General features: G+C 37.8%; 1 protein-coding gene across 13 annotated transcripts in view; it reads right to left on the reverse strand.

The window, feature by feature from the left end:
- The window catches only part of MAGI2 (membrane associated guanylate kinase, WW and PDZ domain containing 2), a 708,943-nt gene that overhangs the window by 56,864 nt on the left and 633,559 nt on the right, over window positions 1-18,520 (reverse strand). For 9 of the 13 annotated variants that reach the window (XM_088054941.1, XM_088054947.1, XM_088054939.1 and 6 more), the window contains 4 exons: window positions 13,988-14,079; window positions 7,853-8,045; window positions 6,780-6,866; window positions 4,575-4,823 (listed from right to left, as the gene is read on the reverse strand). In XM_088054941.1, the coding sequence (XP_087911067.1) occupies window positions 4,575-4,823; window positions 6,780-6,866; window positions 7,853-8,045; window positions 13,988-14,079 (621 nt within the window). The remainder of the gene's footprint in view (window positions 1-4,574; window positions 4,824-6,779; window positions 6,867-7,852; window positions 8,046-13,987; window positions 14,080-18,520) is intronic. The other 4 variants (XM_014255224.2, XM_005526021.3, XM_088054940.1 and 1 more) reach the window with 1 other exon arrangement.

Here is an 18,520-nt window from a genome sequence, read left to right on the forward strand (position 1 = left end):
TCAAAATCCAACAGGCACTGGCATATGCAGTGTAGGGGCAAATTAAATCTACAACTACTCTTTGGTGAAGCAGGAGGAAGATGAGTATGCAGAGTCTTTAATTTTTTGAAAATTACTGATTAGGCCAGTACAGTTATTTACACTTTATAACTGTGCTAATTGACAGTACCAGCTACAGTAAAATTCCTGGAAATATTGCCAATTTTCTAATTTCATTGGAAGTTGCAAGTTAACAAGGTCTGTTTACAACACATGGTTTCTCTCTAAAAAATTTATGATGTAAAGAGATTTATAGGGGATCATAATTACTTATTCTAGTAATAATTCTAGCTGCATCCCAAACACAAAAAGTAAGTGTCAGTAAGATATGAAGAAGCCAGGGACAAGTTTACTGCACAAAACTGTGGGACACATTCATGCAGAAATCTCATTCTGGCTACCTCCAGAAGCCTGCAAATGCTTTTCCATAGGCTGCAGATAGTGAAATTATCTTGATACCCTAAAAATACTTCCCTAAATGTAATGCAAAATGTAGATTAATTACTAAAATTTAAGTATTTTATCTGTAATTTCTCATGTGTGGAGAAGGCATGAGAGCCACATCTCCCTTTAATGTTGGAACAGGATCTGGAGGAAGGCACAATAATATATTTTAGAGGCAGTGGAAGTTAATCCTTTCGTTAGAAATAGGTCAGGAGCCTGGACAGGTGTATTTTCTTTTCGTAATCTCTTAGCACTCTAAGATCCTCTGCGTGCTGCACTAGGCAAAATGACTTGCTCCTGGACATACCACTCAAGCACAGCTCTTTATTTATCCACTCTATCTCCTTTTACTGATACAATTTTGAAGCATGGCTGACCTTTTCTATGCCCCTGCTTTGCCCTGTAAAATCTCTTCATTGAATCCATGTCATTCGTTTTCCACTCCTGATCTCCCCACATCAGAAGCGTAGTTCAGTGCAAGATAAACCCCTGTGCTGGATTAGAGAACATCCCAAGCAATGCTTTGAAAAAGGGGAAACAAAATTTCTACCATTATAGACACAGGAAAATAAGTGTGCCACAAGAATTGGATGTTTAAACCAGTAAGGGAAAATGACATTCAGATCTAAAGGCTGGCTCCAAAGTACTTTACATCAATTTATCAAAATGACAGCTATTACAGTTCTACCCATGACAAAATGTGAAAAAATAGTGTGTTTCCTAATTATGGCTGTAGTCTTCCCTCACTCTTTGTCTACATCAATAGTAAAAAACCCAACATTTAGTATTTTGAAAATTTCTGCACAGCAAAGGCAAGCCCATAAATCAACTGTAACAACAAACCTCTTGCAAACCACATCGAGAGAAAAGCTGACCAAGACCCTAAACCTTGAAAAAAGAGTATTGTCTCTGATTCTGGGAGCTCCCGAGCCTTTCATGGCTCATTCTCGGGTCAGAAGGAGCATGAAACACTCCTAAGAGGCTGTGTGGGAACAGTGCAGCCCACACCCGCCAGAGGGTGGAAAAGGGATTTGAGATTCAGCTGGAACTGTGACTTCATGGGATTGTCCTACAGCTTGACAGACAGAGCAAACTCTCCTGGCAAACAGAAGGTCAGCTTTTGTGCAGCCTCTCCAGCTTCAGACCAAATGCAAAGCAGCAGACTAATGAACCTGCAGCTCTGTAGCCAGTGGCAACTTTGCTGGAATGACTGCTTCAATTTTAGCAGTGCTTGAAGCACAGGCGCCCAGTGACACAAAGTGCTTGCTCCTGTACTCAACAAGAGCTGTTGTAATCTGTTGGACTGTAAAATACAGTTTGTAAGTGTGATTTCAAGAACAAGAAAAATACTTTCAGTGAATAATTAATTGCCTTCCTGAGGAAAAATAGTGATGATACTTATTCTTCCAAGACCTCAAGTCTTTTGCTTTTGCAAGAAAGTAGAGGAGGGAATAGGGTTATTGAAATAAACATTCTTAAATCAAAGGAAGCCTTCTTCACTTTGCCCTGAGGATGATCCCAGTGAGACAACTTCCTAGGTGCTGCTCTTCCTAACAGTGTCTGGCACTACATGATACTCCCATTTTTGACCTATTTTGCCTATTTTGATATTTTCAGAATTGTTTTGCAATTACAACATTACTATTTAACTGTGAATGCATGTCTGCATAACATAATTCTGTTCCACATGGGGATACAGGAGCTGGCAACAAGTGCACTGCTTGTGGAACAAGGGACACTGGAACCAGAGCACAGCATTTCACCCAATTAACATATTGCTGCTGTGAAAAGGAGTAACTACCAAGGTGTTAGCATGGTGCTCTGCAGGTCCACATTTTGATAGTGATATATCATATATTTTGGACATTGCACTTCCTAAATCCATTTGATATTTTCCTACTGTTGATATGCTTTCTACCCCTGATTGTACATTTCAATAAAAGGATTTTGTGTTACTTCAAGCTAAGAAGTACCTCAGGAGTTTCCCTGTTCTGATTTCTACCAAAGGGCCCAAAACTTAGATTCTGTATTCTGAATGGATGGCAGTGAGTGTTGAGTAAAAGGGGATAATAATTTCCCTCAATCTACTGCCTATGCTCCTGTTAATAAAGCTCTAATTTCTTACCCAAATAAATAGTAAGTAAAGAAAATAACCTCTCTGACTCTAGAAAGAGTCAATAATTTTTAGATTGTTTTCCATACTGATGACAGATGATGTAATTTTTAGGGTATTTTCTCTATTGCAGTTTTGTAACAGAATTAATAGAGAAAGGGTATTTTCTTCTCTTTTCTGTCACTGTCTACAGGAAATGTAATTTTTTGTTCACTGCTGTTCTTGTAAACTTAGGATTCGGTACTTTTTGGGATCACTGAAATTCAATGCAGTTATTTGAATAAATTCTCTTGTCACTTCCACAGCAGGCTGTCATTTCCCTTTACTATTAGAGATGTTCAACTGAGCATCAAAAATGACTACTTGCATAGCTGCTTGTGGATAAAGAAAAGTACTGAAAGAACATGTTGGAGGGTAGGAGGCAAAGCAAGATCTTGAACCTGAGTGTGTAGTCTTCAAGAGACTAATCCAGTCACAGAAATTTTGGTTGCTTGAGCATTTTTTCTTTCTCTTCCTCTCCCCTTTCCCTCTATATCTGCCCCAACCACTCTGTATAACTGTCCCTATAAAATAATTTTCTTGAAAAAATCATGACTGACTTAACTGATTAACATGTATGTACCTCGATGGATTATTTTTTTCTTTTCTGATTTTATGCAAAGAACTTCCAGTTCTCTGGCTATTATATTCAGTAATGTGAAACCTCAGAGTCTCAAGAGGCTAATTAGGTATGGTTTTGCTACAATATTAATTCCAGCAATCATGGAGTTTTAAAATTCATCTGAGATAACATGAAAAGCAATTCTTTTTATAACTGCATGGTCGTGAAATACTGCAAAAAAGTTTTCTGAGATAACTTGCTATTGTGAGATAAGGTTTTCCCAGTACTCTCTTAGCTGCTTTTCAGGTATGAATTTAGGAGAATGATGTTTGGCCCTGAAGTTGAAGTTGTGATTTTATTTTGTCACGAACCAATTTCAGGCAAAAGAACAGCTTTTTCAGAACATATTTTAGTGTAGGGAAAGCATCGTATTAGGCTGCAACTTGCAAAATGATAAATGTTCTCACTTCTCTGGATTTTTCAGCTGTGGTTAGCATTATTTGGCGCATGTCTCTCAATACAAAGACTTTTTTGCTTCCTTCTTCCAGAGGGCTCAGTGCTCATTGGGTTAAATGTCACTGGAAAGACCCAAAGGTGCCCCTGTGCCTACAGCTTCCACTACCTGCATTTGAGTCTTCTGAAGGTCCTGTGTCACATCTGTCTGACCTCTCCCTAGATGTACTCAGGAAAGCTCAAGTGGCACCATATGTCTTTACTAAAGCAATAAAATTGACCCACATTAAAAATCAGTCTTCTGAACAGAAAGAGCTATAATTATCAAGGCAGATCTTGCCACCTGAGTACTACTAAGTACAGAGAGATCCACATATCCGTCTGTACTCAGCTGTACTTTCTATGTTGTCTGTGCTCCACCCAGTTAAATAAACCTCTCTGCACTTGCATCTAACAATTTTTCCCAATTTCCAGTTGCTTCTGCAGTCCCATAATTGGACAGCTGTTGTCATAGAGTTTGCTGTGATCTAAGCTTTTTTCCAACTTGCTGAACTTCATCTTGATTTATTAAAAAAAAGTTTAATTCAGTTACATGTAGGAGAACAATTTACTCACACAACCCTACTTGTTATCTACAGTGTCTCTTTGAGACATAGTAACAGAGAAAATCTACTTGTGGGTGAATCCTCTATTACTGTGATAGCCAAAGAAATGTGGGAAGCAAAGAGCTTGAGAGGCCAGAATAACCTTTGGTTTTGTCCAAGACAAAACAAACAGTGCCCCTGAAAAAACATTGAGAGAATCTTCAGTTAAAATCTCTGCAATGATAAATTCTTAGCAGATAGGTTTAAATTTACTATTTTTTTTAATTTTTATTTGGGGCAAACTTAGAGAAATATGAACTGAAAAACGTGATTTACTTACTTATTGTGGACCCAGATTCGGGCCTGTTCAGGGAGCTGATGATAACAAAGCCAAAGCCTTCGTTCTCCTTGCGGTGGATCACCACATCGCTGGTTTGCAGGCTGTGAGACGCGAAGCCCTCGGGGGGTGTAGCATTGCTGCTGGAGACAGCGTGATTGCTGTTGGCGTAAGTCGTGTAGTCACTTCTTGGAGAGCTGTGGTGCGTAGACACTGAGCCTGGGCTTCTGCCATTCTCTGGGCAGGGCTCTCCTACAACATAAATCACACCAGTGTCACAGTCTGACTTGCTCAGTGGCCCTGTTGCTAACGCAACATGAATACAGTTGACTGTCTACAGACCAGACTACCTCAAGTATTAAACTAGGAGCTGTAATAGATGCAGAGAGACAGGAATCTACACAATTATGCAGAACATTCAAGGGCAATCAGATAAAGAAAGCATGAACACTGACTGCTACACTAGCTACAAGAGAGGAAAGGAAAGTAAGGAACAGTGTCTATCTGGATTGCAAAAACATTACCAAGCGCTATTCCCTTGTCTGCTGGTGGATCTGTCATCAAGAGGGAAATGTGACCGTCTAATCCAATAAAAAATTATTTGTGTTTGGATTACAAGAATTTAAGCAGGGGCTAACAGAGTAATTAGGATTAGCTGCATAATGTTCTTCTTACATGTTGATTAGCATGCTCAAAAGATGTTCAAAGAGCAGAGCTGTTATACAATGAAGAATTATCACAAGTAGTTTTTCTGTGGGTGTCATGGCAGAAGCAGTGGTCATTTAAAGCATTTGGCAAGTTCAAAAGGGCAGAAGTGAAAATGGAGTCCATGCACACTTTAGTATTGCTTTCCAGTAACAAGAACAGGAAACAAGTTAAAACTTGTGGAATTATACACTTTTTAGTGTGAGCATTTTGGCAATTGAAAACAGTAAATGTACATTTCCAGATGGGAAAAAATGATTTATATTCTTTGCAGATCTAAGTTGTTTACACAAATCAGCATTTATTGACAGTTTTAATACAGAACTTTCAGATAAATGTAAGCATTATGTTTTCTGTTTGGAACAAGAGTGGCAGAGTAATTTTACTGAACATGTGAGGAGCTCCCACATATACACATACATCCTAGGTAGAGAGCTTGCAAATTAGACCTTCACTGTGTGTCTATATTAATAAAATAAACAGCATCCAAGGACAAGCTGTTGTTTTCTCAGTCAGGTGTGTCCTTTAGCAGTTCTTCTGCAACTATGAAATAAAGTTATTAGAGAGTATAAAGAGGAAGAAAAACAAACAATTATTATACTCCTGAAAATCTCTAAGAGTTATTGAACCAAATCTGCAACTAAATGCCATAGTCAGTGACAAGAGAGCTCTCATTTTCTGGCTGTCGTGTTTCAGAGAGCTGAATATTATTTATGTCAGTATGGCTGCAACAGAAAGGAAATTCTCTTACCCTGTAGAATGACCAAGATTTGGCTTGGCCATAAAAGAATGCAATTGAATGTGATTAAATATAGGAAAAGAATTATAAAGGAGGAAAAGCTTAAATGGCTATTTGACTGTACACTGTGCAATAGATATTCATCAGAAAAATTATGCTTTGCTCCTGCCAGTGAAAAAATGGTATTTTAATCCATCTTGTTCCCAAAATCATATTTTCCTAATCAAATTGTTTTCCAGATCTTGTGAACTGTGATTTTCTGTTCCAGATCTGAGTAAATATATGTACAAAATGGTAATTCCAGGTGAGGGCTAAGATATGCATATCAGCTACAGGAAGGTAAGGAAAACCCCAGATCCCTCTGTTGTACACATTCTTGCTAGTGAGAAATTCCCATGAAATCAATTGTCCTGATGTATTAATATAGCATTTTTCAGTCACGCCCAACATCAGTTATTTTGAATTTTTCCACAAAGCTTATGTAGTAACACACCACATTAAAGTCCTGTTCAGCTCCTGAAATGCTTAAACATCAATGAGCTACATGCTACATTCCCTGGTGTGGCACTCTGAAGGCCCAAGAATAACTTCAGGTGTTTTACCAGCTTGCTTATTGTCTGCACCAGGAGCCCAGACGGGCTAGCAGACCCTTCAATATTTAACAAGCAGCAGCCAAGGCCGGTATCCGCTCAGTGCTAACTTTGCCTGCAGTGCGTAGGGCGGCTGACGCGGGAGAGGTGCTGGCGGCGAGGATGTGGCATTACCTTGGTTATTGGCCATTTTCCTCGCACTGGGAGAGCTGCGAGGGGGCGTCGCACCAGGCGCTGGGGCACCTTTCTGGCTGGAGGACTCTGGAGTCAGTAACAGAAGAAAGTCAGTCCTGCAGGAGCACGGCTGGCAGGGAGCTGCGGTGCCGCAGTGGGAGGGGGACTGCGAAGACGAAGGTGAGTGGGAGGGCGGCTTTTTGGCACAGGAGCGAAGGGGAACGGCGCAGGCAGTGACAGTGGATCCAGGGCATGGGCAGGCAGAAGACACGACAGGCTGGGAATGTGGTTTTGCTCATTTCTGGTACCTCAGTGAAGTGTACTCACCAAAAGTGTTTTAAAAGTACTTAAATAAACTCTTTTCTCAAGCAAGCAAAGGTTGTAATGGAAGGTCATAAAATTCTCCCATTAAAGCTTTAATAGATGCTGCCACACACATTTTTCAAGGTTATAATGTTTTTCAGCAATTGAGACTGAGCTAGTGTAAACATCTAATTTACTACAAATACTTCATATTGGTTTGGGTTCATTTTCTAAATGTATCAGCATGACAGAAGAATCTGGCCCTGTTCCTAAGAGCCACTTGTGCCCTACAGAAGATTTTCAGCCAGCTTGCAATGCAGTTCAGTGGGAAATTCCAGATGACATCAGTGAGACCAGAAATGGGCTTTTAACACATACAAGAGTGAAATGAGTTCCTGCCCTGAACAGTTAACAGTCTTTGAGCCTTTCTCTTATTGACATAGCTCAAATGGCTTTAACTTAGGTGAATGTTTAGTCCCAAAAGTGGACAAAAGGAGACAGCACAGACCAAGACAGCATGGAACAAACCCAGAGCACTTATGATCGCTACACCAGGGTTGCCAGAATGTTTCCACTTCTGAAGGAAACAACACTCAGTTGTAGTATTTTTGTCAGAGTAACAAGGGACACGTATTTACAATTATTCTTTCCTCAAAATGACACAAACATTCACTTTGATTTCCTCTATTTTTTTTTTTTTAAACAGCACTGGTTTGTGCTGCCAGCATTAGGTTCTGTTTTTCCTTTCACCTTTCCCAGCCTTCACTCACCCGTGGGTAGCACCTTTCTCCTCACAGTAAGATTCACCTGCCCGTTTCGGGCAGCGTTATGCATAAGATCAATCACATATCGGTGGGTTTTGCCGGCCACTGGAATCCCATCTACATACACCAGCTCATCACCAGGATGGAGACGACCATCTCGGTCTGCAGAGCCCATGGCAATTACTGCTCCGATGAGAATCTAGGCAGCAAAGAAACAAAATCCTGTCATATATTACACTGAGCCTCCAATTTTGTGACATGAATATTGCAGTGATTTTCTCTTTCTTCTGAGATTAAGCTAGTGATTGAGCACAGGTGAATAGATCTATGTGTGTCTGAAAGCTGTGATTGTCCTCTCGTGGGTATGATTTCAGTCTGAAGATGTTTTCTTTGGTAAGAAGGTAAGGTGTTTCCTACCTGCCTGGGAGAGATATACCAGAGAATCCTAATCTGAGTTCAGCTTGATATGTTCAAATCAAGATAATCTGTCTCTAAGGAGTGTTGAGTTTCTATAGACTATGTTATACAGAAGACTTAAAAAGATTAATTCCATGTAAGGATCTTTTCTATTTAAAATTAGAGAGTCTGTGTATTTCTTGTTGAAGGTTCTTCACTGCTGTGTGATTTAAGCACCTGGAGTCATATACCTGAGGTCAGCAGTAGAAGTGACCCCACTACACAGTGTTTGCTTTGAGACTCTTTAGGGGAAAAGAAGTAATATATTTAATGTTATTACTTGAAATGAATGATTGCTCAGGAAATGCTTGATTAAAATGGAAAAAAGAGGAAAAAAATGTCAGCTTGCTCTGGGCAGATGTTTTCCCAAATGGACATTTCAACTTAGTTTGTATGGGACATATAAACTAGTAAAAAATCTGTCCAAAACCTTTTAACGACTTTCTCCACTTTCTATGCAGATATTCATATTATTTATTAGAAGAAGACATATATATTTTCCCCGTGGAATAACTGGTAGAACAGTAGAGACTGATTCAAACAAAACCCGCTTTCTTTGAAAGAATATTAAAGCATTCACAGAGTGTGTTCCAAATTTTCTGTTCTCTTTTTCAGTGTGAGTGAGCACAAAATGATGGATGTGACATGCCATGTGACAATCTGCTTTAAATGATAAAAGATAAAAGCCATGAAGCATTACTTTTCATGATGAATTGCAAAGGCTAGATGTGGTAGTCACACAGGTGGGCCTGTGGTTTTTTTGTGGTCTTAGCTGCAGAGTTGTAAGTATCTCAGTATAGTGTTTAAATGAAATCCCCTGTGGAGCCTAGAGAATTTTCCCCAGATTTTAGCCTCCCTTTGGCTTACTTTTGCTTTCAAAACTTAGCAAAGAGAGAACACGATGCATTTTTTCCTGCTTTCTGGTGTTCCTGGGATCCTGTTAAGCAGTGCCAGACTGAGTAGCTAGAGAGGCTGTTTCAGGTTCTCCATTCTGTTCTTCAAATGGTGAAAAAATATACCTCAAAGCTTTGGATAATACTTTTGCAAAATTCAACTATGAAACATATAACTATGCTCCTTTACTGGACAGAAGAAAAGCTCTCCAAGGCTACATTTAGCTAGATATCCACAAAGTATTCTCAAAACATTTGTGAATTAGGCATCTCACATGAGTAAGAATTTCTTCCTAGTTATTTTGAGAGGAGATGGATGATAACCCCTCTGCATCTTCGGAGATTGTTTGAATTGGCTTCCTTCTTTGGTTTTGTTGAGCATTTGCAGTTTTTTCATAATTTTCTGACAAAATATTAAACAATTTCAGCATCTTTAACCTTTGGAAAAACAAAATTCAGATCACAGCATGGCAGGTCATCAATATACACAGCAAACTGGAAAAACTCTTTCTAGTTCTGACTAAGTAATTATTGCTGATATTTCATATGTCCAACATGGAATGTGACTGCGTTACTCATCTCAGTGCTGGACTCCTAACATAAGCAGCAGAGTCATACTTTAAACACTTCAGCTAGGTGTGTTCGTTGAGATGATGCCCACCATATCTGTTATTTGGTATATTTAACAGCAAGAATAACTTAATTTTCCTACTTTTTCATTTTTTGTGTCTGAATTTGTTTCTTATGCACTATCTGCTCTCATTTCATGGCTGAGAAGTTGCCATAATAGTTATCAATGTTACACATAAAGCACAAATTGGAAAAATATATATCAGGATAATATTACCTCTGAAATGCAGTTTCATACAGGCATGAGATTGCTTTGAAAGCGTGAGGAGAAGGATGATGGCATGTAAACAATAAAGAGTGTGTTGTAGAGAAAAAGAAAAGTTTCTCCTATTGTTTGAGATTAAACAGGACAAATTCTGGGATTAGTATGATTGTGGCAGAAATTAAATCTGAATCTGAAATTAAAGCCTGCGTCTATTAATTTATACAGACTAATCTGCTTTGATCCTGACTTTCTTCATGATTCTTGGTAATTATCTGAACTTGTATTTTGGTTTCTCTGAATATAACACAGCTTCACAGGCACATAGCAAAATTTAAGCATGTACACATAAAGGGTGATCTACCTAATTTTGTGTCAGTGATGTCTAAATCCAAGATAATCATCTGAACTCTGTCTAACTACTGCTAAAATAGGACTTCCCAAGACATGGCCTTATTATTGCATTTTGCTCTATGGATATCTATGTCTTAGAAATGTAGGAAGATACTTAGAATGTATCTTGGCATTGATAATAAAAAGAATAGAAACATATAACTTGAGGACATTTTTGAGAAAAATCCAAATCCGTCTGTGTTGAAAAGGTAAAACTCTTACAGAAATTATGTATATGTTCCTGTGATCCTGAGCTGCACAAATGTGTGTAAAATACATCTCCCCTTTGGGACAGCAATTTGCAACTTCAATAAAGTTCCAATCTATGTGTTTTTGCAACCTTTCAGTAATATCATAATTCACCATAACAGAGTCAGATTATCTCTAAATCCTCAAGTTACTGGGAGATGTGATAAATAGCTGTTGTAGTGCAATATTATAAGATTTGAGAGGTGATTTAAACACACAGTCTTGATATTTGAAATTTCTCAATAAATTTAAGTATTTCCTTTCAGAAGCATTTTTTATGATTATAAATATGGAAAGTGGAGTAGTGCAGCAGAATTTTCTCCTTCTAAGGTACCAGGTAGCTGATATAACCAGAAGGAAACTAAGCTACAATCCGTCCATAGTGTCAGTATTATCCTTCTAAAATAACTTTACTTGGATTCTGCTTCTTTGAAAAAGTTATTGCCTTATGCTGAAGAATCCATATTCCTTTTTAGAAATCAAGCCACAAAGACAAAAGCTTCCTTTTGTTCTGTGTTACCTGACTGCACAGCAGGAGAGCTGAAATAAAAATTTCAAAGTGTCTCAGTTCTTGTTTCATAGGAAAGGCAGAGGTTTGGAGAACAAGCAAAAACTGCTTCTCCTTTACTGGAGGTGAAAGGAATTTGAGGCTGCAGGTAGGCTGTCCATGGGGGAGCAGGGAAGCAGTGGAGGAGAGAGAACAGAGTCAAAAAGTCTTGTACTTTGAATATGAAATAGAGGGACACTAAAAAGAGTACATCTGGTTGTATTTATTGGTGTTGAATTTGAGCAGTGAAAACAAGATGGGCAACAATGAGGGAGTGAGAATTGAAAGCCTCATCACTGTAACACAATTCTAAGAAGGTGCCTTTTTGCCTTGTACAATCCTCAGCTCCAAGTTAAGCTCTTAGCTCCTGAGGACTTTGAGAAATGTTTGCAAAGACACATCAAATCCATTGGATTGACTGATAAATCTTGGCGAAAAATGCTTTTGTATGTACAAACCATGGAATAGAGAAAGCAACCTTGAGGCTAAGGGCAGGCTGAGAGAAATTGTTCAACAGGACAGTGAAATGTGTTAGAGGGTGGTTCACAGAGGGCGGCATTTTTAGTCCTGCTCTCTAAAAATAGTGAGGTGTTTATCTCCTCTGCACTTGATATCCAGCTATGGCTTTTTGACTTCAGACACTAAAGTCAGGTCAGTCCTTTGCTGAAGAGACACTAGAAAGAGCTGATCCTCTGTAATACTTCATTGCATAATGCATGTAGCTGCAGGGCAAAAGGATTGTTTCAAAATTTCTTTTCTACTGGATTGCTGAGCAGAGACTCAGGTCTCTCACAACTCCGGCATGTATTATGGATACGAAATACCAGAATATCAGATATTCTACATGAGTTTACTCTTAGTCCTTTAGGTTGAAATAATTCAGTTTTATATAAATAATAATCCTTTGGATAAGGCATTTGAGCTGCACTTTTCCCCATGAGATTGTCATAAAACTCCAACAAGCAGAGCCAGTCAGACACTTAGCCTGTGACTGCTTAATTATCCATTTGTAATGAAAAAAGCACTAAAGGAGACACCAAAGCACTAAAGGAGAGTCTTTCACAAAATATTGAGCAGCCTTGGACACTTTCCTGGGAGACAGGAAATGCCATTAGACATTATGGTGCAGAGCAGTTAGAAGATTTCCAAATCTTTATAGAATCATAGAATGGTTTGGATTGGAAAGGACATAAAAAATCCTCCAGTTCCAATCTCTCTGCCATGTCATGGGCAGGGACACCTTCCACAACACCATGTTGCTCAAAGCTTCATCCAACCTGGTCTTAAAGGTAGTGCCTTTCTATTGCCATTTCCTAAGAGTCTAAAAAGATAAAATGGACAATTTCCACTAACACCTCACAGACTTCCTTTTTGGCTTCACCCAGTAGGTGTACTTTGAGAACTTATACTGCCTGGGCCATCCAGAAGGGACAGGAAAAATGCTTAGCTGGAAAATGTGCAGATGGTGGCTCAGTGGCCTCATTTTATGTGCACTGGGACATGCTGCACAGAAGGAAGTTACATATCAGAGGGGCTTCAGGCACACTGCAAGTGTAAAGGATGAAGCAATGTTGTCTTGGAGTCCTTCTGAGCAGCTATACTTTATATTTGAAAAGCCATTGAAAATGCTAATTCTAAACTAGACTGAATTTCAAACAGCATTTGAAGCATATTTTTTAGAATACACAGCCTTCTTTTCTTTTTATGGGAGACATCAGTAAATTTTTGATTCATCAGTACTTTGATAGATATTGACAATTTAAAATATAAGAGCTTCTTTATTTCTCAGAGCCATGTGCTGGTTAACCTTAAGGCTTGAATGAAAAACATACTATTCTGTATTAATTTGAATATGAAATATATATATCATTGACTGGGGAATATACAAATATAATAATTAATTATACATTATCTCAGAAATGTGGTAACACAGGACTCAGACTGTGCTTAAAATAAAGCACTATCATTATTGACTTGAGATCAGTCCTGGCTGTCAGACTATAGTTATGCCATCAGGGTTTTTCTGAAAGAGTACTAATTCTGCTTGCTCTCAAAATTATAGTATTTAGATAGATCAGTAACTCATCAAAATGTGTACACATTTGTAGTGTGTCATGCACATTTGACCCTTATTTTCTGGGCTGCTTCACTGTTTCTTTTAAATATTGTGCATATGGTTTATTTTATATTATATTTTATTAACAAAGAATCTATGTTCATTTTATTACCTGTTATTTGGTTACAGGGGTTCCTCCCTCCTAATGGTGTAAAGCTATCATTTTTATGCCTGTTGCCTCACATGATGTTGTCATTTAACCTGGAATATTGACTATCACTCCCTAGTGAGATCTTCTGTTCCCTTAAATGAACTGCATTGTTGACCGTGTCTTTTAACCACACTCATACATTTTACATACACATTGCCTGCTCTGAACATGGTTATGGATAGTCTTACACAATTGGATTTTTGGAATCTTTTGCTTACACTTGATTTTGCAAAGTCCAGATTAACAGATGCCAGGTCATACTCCACAGTAATGGGATGAACAATGCTCTCTTTCCACCTTAATGGCTTCTTATTTAAACTTAATTCTCTGTAACACATTTTAGATGTGAACAGCCTGGCTTTTTCTATGGATGAATAAAAGTAATTTTACTGGTAGCCTTAACATGGTGTTCATTTGGGTTCAGTTATGTGGTAATATTTTTCTGCCCTTTTTACAGATCATAGAATGTGTAAGGAAAAGGAAAATCAAGAAGAACTAACTCACAGGCTGCCCAGGCTCATCTCCTCCCAGGATCCTGAAGCCAAACCCAGACTCCATTCTCCGAAGGTGAACATCCAGCTCCTTGTAATCTGGACCTGATTTAAAGAGAAATCCCACTCAGCAAAGCATTTTGGTCTTACCTTGAGAATTTGCATCAACTTCCCTCCCACCTTGTGTTTATTGCAGGTGACTTATGGCATCCTGATTGGAGCTGGTGGAAACAAATGGGCCACAGACAAGGAGGAGAACTGAAAATGTAGGTGTCTCTTGGAGGATGGTTATGTTCAGTAGAATACACTAAACCAAACTAGAATACATCCACAGAAGAACAGCATGGAAAATGCTGTCCAAAATAGAAGCTAAAAATGTGTCTTCCTAAAACTGACTGTATAATGGACTGCTGTTCATCCACCTCTGGTCTTTAATTTGTCTTTTCCTTGCAGTTCATTAAATCCTACAAAGAATAAACTGAAATGGGAGACAGAGATACATCAGTCCCACTCACAAAATATGAAAATCATTACAGGCCATTTAAGTTCCAAATCCAGATATATCTATCTATATCTATCTCTATCTATCTATATCTATATATCTATATCTATATCTATATCTATATCTATATCTATATAATCTATATCTATATCTATATCTATATCTATATATCTATATAATTTATATCTATATATATATCTATATCATCTATATCATCTATATCTATATCTATATCTATATCTATATCTATATCTATATCTATATCTATATCTATATCTATCTAGATATATAGATATAAAGATATATAGATATATAGATATATATGCATTTTTATGTAATGTAGCTTTTAAGTATTCCACTTCCAGGTAATACCCTCAATAAGGAGTTTTGATGAAAATAGTCATTATAAACCTCTCAGTCTCAGAGTTTAAATTGAAAACTAACATCATTAACTTGAACTCCTTAATGCTACTCAATTAAAGTCTCAACAGCTTTATGAATCTATAAGATTGCGTTTCCATATGCCTGCCTAACCTGTCTTTAGACATATATTATGTGCTGTAATATATCAGTTGAGGAATATAGAGTCCTTTAAAGATCAGTTTCCTATAAAAGTGTCTTTAGATTCACTTTAAAAAAAAAACAGTGTTCTGGGATAGTAATAACAATAATAGTAATAATAGTAATAGTAATAATAATGATAATAATAATAATAATAATTTAAATATTATAAAATGAAACTGTAAGCATTTAGAAGACTAAGAAGCTGTCTTTTGTCTGTTGTGACTATTTCTTTGCATGCTCAGAGATGCTTTAGGCTCATCACCTAAAGCAGTGATTGGCAGGAATGGTCTTTCCTATGGATTGCACTCTGGTCTATACATTGTGACACAAAACCTTTTGGTCAGCGTCAGTTTGTTGCTGACCCCAAGAGAAAAAAGGGATGATATGGCTTATTTCAGCAAACTGCTCATAAGTATCTCCAGTTGTGCCTTGTTCCCTTAGGATGGATTACAGATGGCTGAAATATGGAACTTCAGCAGCACTCACCTATAGATCTCCCCTCAGAGCCATCAGTGGACACCTCATAAAGTGTGGAGTTTGGCACACTTGCCAGGTGTAGTCTGGGATTAAAGCCTGATTTGTTTCAGTCAGGTATTATTGCAAAGACAGATACAGAATGACATGCACTGGTTCTATACTATGACTGTGCAATAAAAATCCTCTGTAAACAGCAGCAATTCAACAATTTGTATTGCTGAAAGTGAGACTGAATCACAAATATTTCAATTGGTAAAATAAAAGTATTACCTTTCCTTACCAACTTGCTTCTCATGTACTGAGAAGACAAACCCAAACAGAGCCAAACAGGTTATTATACTTAATTTTCCCATTTATTTAATGTGCCTCAAAACTAAGGAGCAAATAAATTCTGGGTGTGTACTGTATGTTAGCTTAATGCAAATAATTAGGTAATTGTGAGAGACAAAGGAATTTCAGATGAAAACAGTACTTTACCTGGTTTGCTGTGCCTACAAAGATGGGGCTTAGCACTAGGGAGATGGTTTTGTAGACAGACACAGTGTGATCACCATTTGTAACCCAGGTCTAACACTCAAAGGAACTGTCTAAACCAGTCTGTCACAAACAGAGCACTGCCTTTATTGTGCACAAGTGAATGAATATGCACAGTTGGGAATCCAATAGGAAAATATAAGAATATCAGGTTGTGAAGAATACTTGCTCTGGCAAACTGAGATGAAAATGTCCCTCAGATACATTGACAAAGCTAAGCCAAATCAGTGTTAGCAACAGACTCTAAAATAAGGGGTATTATTTAATTTGTAAAAGACGTTATTTTTCTACCCCATTTAGAATGGAATAGATAAGCCAGTTGACCATTAAAAAGTTTAGTCTAAAAAATACCATATAGGGGCATACTTTTCTAAGAGCCCTAATACAGTTTGGAAACCTTTGGGTTAATTGACTGGGCTACAATGCTCATTCAGAAAAACCTTCCTTCACAAAGACTTGGAATTCTGTGGAACCCATTGTCTGCCAACAGAAAATCACTGAAAACTACTCTTAAAAAATAATGTTCTTTTCTGTCCCACTAAGGAAGCAAAACACTGGAAAGGATCCCTGGGTCATCAAGTCTAGATTCCTGTTACTGCAAACCTCTGCAAGCAAACAACACAGAGACCTTAGCAGTAAAGACAGGCAAAGAGGATGCTGCCAACTGAGCTTGTTTGTGGCCTTTGTCACTACGCCACCTGCCTTGAAGTAGTATCATAATATCATAGTAGCTCCAGTGACTGCCTGGTACACAAACCTGTGTTGCAGCTTTCATGTTGGGTATGACATGACTCCACTGGTTGCACTGATCACCTTTCCATTGCTCTGGAGACAGCTACACCATAGATTCCTGAACTTACATTGCTGAAAGTGGACCTGACTTCTAGCCTTGGTTTTTGTGCTTAAGTGATTAATGAAATAAGACAGAAGACTTATTGCAAGGCTCTCCAATATTAATCTTTCAGTCCAGACTATTCTAGTAGAATTGTTTAGCTGCTTTCTAGACATTCATCTTTATATTTCATGCTAAGCATTTCTTTTTCAGGCTAACATGGATGTGTTACAGTTATAACTGGCATTTTGTAAAATGTAAAGTATAGATTAATTAAGCACACTTGTTTGGTGTAAAAAATCAGTTCCCAGGTTTGACCGACCAACCATCTTTATTACACTCCCTTTGCATGGTACTCAGTTTATCCCCATATTGGCAGTTAGTCTTTAATGAAAAACATGCTCTAAAGCCTTACTGCTGCTGAGATCCTTTTTTCTTGTTTCTGAAAGACAGGTAAGCTGTTCACTATTTTGTGCTTTTCCACAGGAGCTCATGTTTGGTAAATTTACTAAAAGCCCCTATGATTATGTGGCAGTAGTTTCAATATTCCTGAATATACATTGATTAAGTATTCTTACCCATGTAAATGCTTACATTTCAACTGATATTCAAGTGCTTGCTTCTCCAGGATTCTGGTATTTTTTTGTTCCTCACAAAGGATTGTTAGATAGACTAAATTTTGTGTTTTCTTGCTGGAGCAGATTTTCAGTTGATCATAGAAAGAAAATTACCTGTACTTACAGAAAATGACACTCCTGTGACTTGCAATATACTACAAACTGTTGGTTAATATAACTTCATTATGGAAAATGTGTCTTTTTGTTTTCTCTTGCTAACCTAGATTAGCATCTTGTGGTTCATGACAAGTAAGAAGTAATGAATAGGCATGCAGACAAGCCAATACTGAATTAACACTGTCTTTTCCAGTTTGCTTATCCTTCCAGTCAGCCTCATGTACCTTAATGACATGTCTCCTACCAGTTTTATTGAAAGGAGAATTTCACCTTAAAGTCAATATTTTTGCTCATGTAATATGGCTATCCTCTGCCAGAATGATAATGCTCCCTGTCCTTCCTTGCCTCTATACATTTATATTAGAAAAAGAACTTTAACTTTGCCTGCTAGTGACTTCATTCTCTTTTTTTTTGTTATAGTCATACCACTTTTTTTCTTCTCTTTGTCTGAAGGAAAACTTTCTTAACAGTTAATTTGGCCTGGAAGAAAAAAACTCACATCAATTCACTTTGCTAGGCTATAAAACCAGCTGGCTCCCCCATGAATTCAAGAATGGTATTGGACAAGCTGTGATCTGATCATTGCAGCACAGTGAGGACAGTAAAGAGCATTGGGAAATTCTTTCTGGTTCCTGAATGATAGGGATTTGCTTTAAATGTAATGGTAGCAGAACAGACTGTTACTGAATAATAGTGAGATCTCATGGGTGAAGATGTGGTTATCAACTCCCAGCTACCTTTCTGCACCACATTAATCTGAATCACTGGGTGAACTACACACTGATAGGCATGCATGCAGTTGTTTCCTAAATGTTGAGAAAATATATACCTGAAAATGCCTAATTAATTTTCTGTGTGAGACAAGTTGAACAAATGATATGTGATTTTACAGTAATAAATGTG

The sequence above is a fragment of the Pseudopodoces humilis genome, chromosome 5 (genome assembly GCF_049639895.1).
Source record: "Pseudopodoces humilis isolate 2021_Gansu_Grassland_sample_001 chromosome 5, ASM4963989v1, whole genome shotgun sequence".
Classification (NCBI taxonomy): domain Eukaryota; kingdom Metazoa; phylum Chordata; class Aves; order Passeriformes; family Paridae; genus Pseudopodoces; species Pseudopodoces humilis.